Source organism: Colias eurytheme, chromosome 22, assembly GCF_061535395.1.
Source record: "Colias eurytheme isolate Ceu_HAF_F1 chromosome 22, ilColEury1 Martin Lab GWU primary, whole genome shotgun sequence".
Lineage (NCBI taxonomy): Eukaryota > Metazoa > Arthropoda > Insecta > Lepidoptera > Pieridae > Colias > Colias eurytheme.
In genome coordinates this window covers 6,152,334-6,160,102 of record NC_143001.1, presented here as the reverse complement: position 1 = coordinate 6,160,102, position 7,769 = coordinate 6,152,334, and the positions used below count along the sequence as shown (strand labels likewise).

General features: G+C 35.7%; 1 protein-coding gene across 1 annotated transcript; it reads left to right on the top strand.

Annotated features, from left to right (window-relative positions):
• The first annotated feature begins 5,696 nt into the window (after nt 1–5,696).
• On the top strand, nt 5,697–6,987 carry LOC149898728 (serine protease inhibitor-like). Its single transcript, XM_090115091.1, has one exon. The coding sequence runs from the start codon at nt 5,753–5,755 to the stop codon at nt 6,941–6,943; it is 1,191 nt and encodes a 396-aa protein (XP_089971217.1). The 5' UTR covers nt 5,697–5,752; the 3' UTR covers nt 6,944–6,987.
• Nucleotides 6,988–7,769: the final 782 nt, after the last annotated feature.

The window sequence follows — 7,769 nt, the reverse complement described above, 5'->3', positions numbered from 1 at the left end:
TGATTTCGACAGCCCCCCAGCTCTCGTCCGTCTTGTCCTTGCGTCATCCGAATCGTGTTGCCTATCATTGTCCAAATTTATTTTGCTAGAGTCGTCGTTATTAAATGGGGCCGGGTTAAAAGACATTTTTGTTCCCACGAGTATGGGGGATATAAAAAGTCCATCCGGGCGGTGCCCCCTGCACCCGGATAACCCTTATACACCATGGAGGTCGGGCGGTATCCATGGGAGGCCACAGCTAGAGCTCACGCACTCCCGAGCCAAACTGTCCAAAAGGGACAGGAAATCCACGCCGCTGGACTGAAACGCAGATTTGAGGGTTTTTGATGAGGTGTCCTTCCTCTCGAACCGGCCGGTTAAGGCAAGCCCCCTGGTCCGTCGTAGCTGCTAGACGTGACAACAACACTACGACGGGTAACAGGTTGCCCGACGGGAGGCCGAAGCCCCTAACCAGACGTCAGAAAATCTGCCGCCCAGCCCGCCGCGCCGCGATTGTAGCAACCGCCATCCACCGCTGCAGAGCAGCCCCTCGCCCAGTAGGACTAAAAACGTCCGCAACCACTGGTTACCATACGTCGCCGCCAACAGCAGCACTGTTCGAACTCGAACCCAGCAACTGCACAGGGAAGCTCCCTGCAGAGCAGAAATTGCGACGAAGGCATGTAGCCCTCGAGTTCCTCCAAGCTGGTTTTGGTCCGCGCCGGCAATACCACCGGTACCCCCCATATCTGGGAGGCCTCCCCCTATCCGCCACCTGGGGACGCGCCCGATAGGAGACCAGAAACTCCACACGGGAAGTTGGTATGTGTCTACTGTAGAACTTTTGAAATCGGTCCATATGCTTTTAACCTTTTTAACTATATCAAACATTCAAAAATACAAAAATTATAATCTTCCTCCCAATGCTTCCTCCTTATAATATATTCTAATGCATCTATAAAAAAATGCTTATCGCATAACGGTCGTTTAGTTACTTACCTACTCATAAACATTGGTATTTGCGTATAGATGCTGTTAAGCATGTGAAACATCTGCATATTTAATTACCTATTATCAAAAAAGTAAAACCCATAACCTATTTTACATAACGGCCAATGAACCATAAACTGTCCATAGAAACGATGTAGTTAAAAATGTATATTAAGCTTTATCTGAACCCGCATAACAAATAACTGGCATGCAAATTTGACGTTAAATAATCTCTCTGTTTACACAAAGCATTATTGAATTAATGAGGTGTGCTAGCTTCCATTTATATCAAAGCGATTGTATCAAGTCTAAAATAATTTGTATAATGCATTGAGATATACATATCCCACCAAAAACATTTTCATGTAAAATGTTGCCAAGACGAGCCCATATGACTCGCACTGTCAAAAAGTTATCAGATCTCATGTAGAGCCAAGCTTCTAACACTACACGCCCTAACTCTACAAGGCCTAACTTCACAAACTCTACACGTTAGTCAAAATATGTGGCTTGGCCATTTCGCTACATTCACATCGGCGTAAGGTGAAAAATTAATTCACTGTTCATTACTTTTGTGTTATACAATAGTTCTTGTAGTAACGAACGGCCAAGCCACATATTTTGACTAAGGTGTAGAGTTTGTGAAGTTAGGCCTTGTAGAGTTAGGGCGTGTAGTGTTAGAAGCTTGGCTCTACATGAGATCTGATAACTTTTTGACAGTGCGAGTCATATGGGCTCGTCTTGGCAACATTTTACATGAAAATGTTTTTGGTGGGATTTCATTTCTTTTTGTAGGTTGTTTGTAACAATTTTTTTTTAACAAGGAATACCTATACATATATATATCTAGGGGAACCAAGTTTTAGATTATTAGATTAGACCTCTAGCGTCATCAAAATTTAATTTAAAATTACAGGTCTCATACAAACTCCCATCCCCTAGTTTAAGGGGTTGGGGGATGAAAGTTACAAGTTTTATAATTTTTTTGTTGTTTGTGTGCTAATACTAGCTTACATACAAAATTTCAGCTTTCTAGGACATTAGGAAATACCTTAAGAATTTTGATGATCATCAGTGAGTCAGTGACGAAATTAGCGTTTTTTAGATATAAATAAAATCTGAAGTATAAAAGCTAATGTAATTAAAACTTAATATGTTCAATAAGTCCGCTATTGACAATATATCCCGAAAATTTTGTTGATCTAGCATAATCCAAACCCAAGTTATGAGGGTTCAAAAAAACGTCGAAGCGCTTCGAGAAAAGGTAGGTAGTGCCCGTGCGCCTCGCTTGGCTTGTCTTGGCGGGGGCACTACCGTGCCCCCAGATATGGAGACGACACCGCCTACATCACTTATGTTCCGCTCAACATACGCCACATGACGTATGTTGAGCGGTTTTTTTTAATGGTTTTAAAGTGAAACGCATCAAATATGCCTTTGTGTGTGTTACGATATTGCACAAATAATACGGAAATGTGCAAAGGAATAACTTTCATCGGTAAGAACCAAACTAGATAATAATTTTTAAAACTTAGTTAGAGCAAAAAAATGGCGCACAGATTTTGTTCGTGGTGTCTCCTCCATACGTATAGTAATATTATCTCAATGGTATAATGATTCATATTTATAGTCCTTTCCACCTAAGATGAGTTCTGTGACACATCGATTTTTGACACGTATAGAGATGTCGGTTACTGAAATCGTATCAATTGTTTCCGATAATCGATAATATTCTATATGGAAATGAAATCGATTTGAATAAAGTACCAAAATTAGTTTTTTCGGAATTTCGCCAACAATTAACTAAGGAAACTTAGCAAACAACAGCAACAAAAAGTCAACAATAACAATTAGTAAAAATAACAGAATACCACGTAAAGGATTAATATAAAAATGCAACTTGTATACAAGGCTGACGTACTCGTACAGACGATTGACTCGATTGACAAACGATCACAAGATGGGCGCCGATTAAATGATTTTCCAACTCTATGATTTTTCAACGATCCATTTCATGTACACGAATTGCGTAGGTATTATATTTTTGTGTTATTTTATTTTATTTTTCATTATATTAAACTAAACAATACTGTTTTTGATTTATAAGCTTAAGATGTTTCATTTTTATGTTTTTGGTAATAATGCCGCCATAAAATAAAAATATTATGCACTAAAATTATTTTGACTTTTTAAACATAAAATACGTAATTCGGAACACGATGAAGTGTCACAGGAATCATCCTAAATGAAAAGGACTATAGTAACCTGACGGTTGACGTTTCAAAAATGGCGGATGTCCTCAATTTGTAGCATATATATTTTTTAATCTGTAACCTCTTATTATTAGTTATTCTCTTTCTTAAATTACATTTAGTACCTAGTTAATAAATTAAATCAAATATCAATCGCTAAAGGTAGGTAAACAATTTTTAGTCTTACTTTTTCAACGTCTCATTAAAAAAATGACCTCGCCAAACATAAGCCTCCGTCTGCCATCAAATTCGAAAGCTTTTTCTCAATGCTATGAATACAAAAGTATAGCATTAGAACTGGAAAACAAGCTTTAATTATATTTCAGTTTAAGTACCTAATGTACATTATCAGTGTGACACATCAATCACTATCTTTTATTGATAATTTGGGACAAATTCTCGCATTATTTATTTTAAGATATCAATAGTAAAATTTAGGGTACCTATTGTTACCATGCTAATGCCAATCGGGCCATATGTGAAAATTTTGGGTACCATGCTAATGCCAATCGGGCCATATGTGAAAATTGTCCTGAATTAGACTTTTTTAATCTAATAAGTAATAATCAAATAGATAGTAGTTATGTGTATGAACTTTATTAGGGAAGGCACTTGTCACACCTGAGATACAGATAATAATTAAATACAGGTGTTAATTTAAAATATTTAAAGTTTCTCAATTCTTCATAAGCCCCATGAATTTATTTCCCATTTAACTATGATAATTTTAATCACAAAATAACTAATTAAAGAAAAACTCGGTCACACAGCACACTTTGGTTCGTACTAAAAACTCCATAGATTAAACCAAGAATTCCCAACAAAACCATTACACAAACAACTACACAAATCTTATATATGTATAATATCTTAGTTCCGTAGATTCGAATAGGTGAAGCGTAAAACATGTGGATTGTACAGAATGACCTCCCAATGGACAATACGGTTTTGCGTAATTATAGGCTGGTTATACGCGAACGGTTTAATCGCGATATGTGTTATAACTTATAAGTATGTGAGTAAAATTATGTATGATTTAAATCTTAATTATAGTTAAATAAAGAGATCGTATAAAAGCTGTATGAAATGCTTGTTTGATAAAGTAAGAAAATTGTTGATACTGGATCTTATGATACAAGGTTGAAGAGAAAACCGAAATGTGGAAGTTGAACACGCTTCGGCACTATTTCGGCCAGTAATTTGCAGTAGTATGTACCAACTGATATTTTCGTAATGCATTAATTGAAAATTATTAGAGTATATGTGTGAAAACATTTAAAAATTAACAGCCAATAAACACATGCAATCACAAAGTATTAACCAAGACGTGAAAACGTATTCTATTTATAAGTCAAAAAAAATACCGATCAAACGTTTTCAATACTGATCCTCTTATAATATTCTCACACTAATTATAAAATTAGCGACACATGAATAAAACAATAGCTTTTATTTTCAGATCCTGTGTTATAATAATTATCACCTCAAATCATTAGCAGCACTTAAACACAAAACAATAGTTTTTTCTTCGTAAACTTCTGAATATTTTACTAACTGAAATTATTTAAACGCTACAGAAACGTCGCGATTTTTTCTTCCGTTACCATAATTCCTTAAAATCGTCTTCAATTCTAAAATCTTTTATCTTGAGGGTTATCTTTATATTCACATAACAAAGCCAACTTTATGTTTAAAATGGAAGTAAATTTTTTATTTCCTCTGTTTATGTGCCATCAAAATATTTAACAATTATAACCTAACTTATCCTAACTCCATCTCCATTTTACAACACAAATAAGTTCATAAACTATAATACAGTGGCCATTTTAAAAGTACTATAATATGGTGTTACTTCCTGAAACATTGACATTAATAAAAGCGACAATAAAAAGAATAATCACTTCCATTTAAGAACTATAATATTCCATCAACAACAATTATGTATATATTTATAACATAAGTAGCTATTTGGTTTAAATGTATTTTAATTAAATTTTTCATTACTGCACCACCTATTGTTTTTCCCCTTTTTAATTCAAAATCCTACCCATAGGTTGCATGGTAGAAATCGCTCAGTAGCGATAAGGCCGCCTTTTTGGCTATATATTATATCGTCTTTTTTTCTTTTGTTATATTGTCTGTTTTATTTGGTGCTAAATAAAGTGTATTTATTTAATTACGTACCCTGATCAGTCTTAAATCTTAATGATAATGCCTCTATTATGTTGTTCCGTTTATTGTCTGAAATATTCCGACGAATGCACCAGAGTAAAATCTCAAAGCTCTATAAACAAATCGTGACCCCAGATATCCAATCGGATTTTAAAATAATTGGTTTATTGAATAATTATGAGTCTGCGTCCAATCGATTAGAACATCAGGTTCCCATATACTCACGCACATTGTAAATAGTTGTTTCGGCTCGTACCATAAGTTAAATTCCATTGTTGAGAAGCCTCCATTGAAATTGATAAAGTCGCCGTTTGACTCTGCAGTGTGAGTTTCACCTCAGTGCTAATAAGACGTGTGCAATGTGGAAGGTCGTGGCGTTAGCAAGCTTAGTCGCTGCCGTGCCAACTAACCCTAGTGTAGACTTCACACCCATAAATCAATTCGCGCTGAAACTCCTGGACAATGTCTACGCATTTCAAGAGAGTTTCGGTCAATTAAACGTCGCGATATCACCACTATCAGTATGGAACATCTTCTCCTTGCTAGCTGAAGGATCTTCTGGTGAAACGTTTTTGGAGCTGATGAAGGAACTCCGCCTGCCAAACGATTTACGGTCAACGCAAGGACTACACGCAGCTGCAGTTAATCTGCTCAAAAGCGACGATAGAGATGTTACCCTGAAGGGACAGTCGGCTATGTTCGCTGACTTTAATTATAAAATTCATAAGGAATTCTGTGATTCAGCTAATTATTATGGTAATGCAGTGTATTTCGTGGATGCTTCCAATACAACAAGGCTTGCTGCTGATATAAACTATTATGTTTGTGTGGCAACTGACGGAAGGATACGGGAAGCCGTGCAGCCGAAACATCTTGAAGATTTACGGATGATACTGGTAGATGCGCTTTACTTCAAAGCAAGTTGGACATATCCATTCGATCCTACGCAAACTAAAGAAGAAGCCTTCTATAACTCACAAGGTAAAACAATTGGATCTGTGAACATGATGTACCACAAAGCACCACATAACACGGGCGACGCAAATTCAATCGGCGCGCAAATATTAGAAATGACGTACGGAAAGAACGAACAATTCGCGATGATGATACTTCTACCATTCGAAGGAATGCCGTTGAAGACACTGCTGAGTAACTTGGCCAATCAGCCTTTAGGTTGGATGACGGAATTCAGGAGCGGAGGCAATCTACCAGAAATAGACTGTTATATCCCACGTTTTACGATATCCGCACAAACTGATTTAATACCTCCTCTACAGTACAGTGGGATTCAAAGGATTTTTGACCCAGATAAGGCTGAATTACCAGGAGTGTCAGATAGTGCGTTGTACGTGTCAAAAACTATACAAAATGTAGAATTAGAAGTTAATGAAGAAGGAACAGTAGCCGCTGCGTCAACAGTAGTCGGTTTAGAAGATAGAATATTAGGACAGCGATTTGAAGCCAATAAAGAATTTGTTTTCCTAGTTTTGGATAGGTTCTCCGGCCTTATACTATTTTCGGGCGTTTACGCTCAACCACAAGTTGTATGAATTGTAAATACATGACTGATATTATATATGTGATAATATTTAAATGTTGTTTTCATTTACCTGTTAGTATAGGTCTTCGAATTAATTAATCATGTTGTTGTGATGACGTAATTGATTATATTGCTTTAACTAAATGTAAATAACGTTCTTTGTGTGACCTACATAAAATGGAGATTTTATCAATGATCAATTCTTCCAGTATCATTAATTTTCAATGTCATGTGTGTGGAATCATTTGTTTATTATAATATTGTTGCAAAATAACATATCTTTGTTAATATGTATTTTTCATGATAATATATCTATAACCAATTAAGATTATTCATGTATGGTAGCTAAATGGAAAATCTTTATAAAGTTTTAATGGGGGAAGATTCATCCAATGTAATATTTGTTGTAAGTAGTTAGTTATAAAATATATAAAAAAGCGAAAAAAAGAAACCAATTCAAATAGGTATACCGGCCGAATTCATAAATTCATCCTCCTTATTTTGAAGTGGGTTAAAAAACTGTTTTGTTTGGGTATTTACTATTTACTTTATATTACTGTAGGTATAATAAATTTACTAGGCCAATCATAAAATATAATTTCAATAAACAACGCGGTTGAAACCGCGGGGCGCAGCTAGTCGACTATAAAATGGTGATTGCGATACTTATGTATTTTATACACGCAAATCAATGATGTGAGAATATACTAAACATGTACCTAGTTTGCTTACTATCCTACTAGTTTAATATGAAATTGTATGGAACTAGGAAGGTTGGTTGGAACTTGAATAGGTGATATAGGTACCTATATCATTTTGTACAAAAACATTTTTTT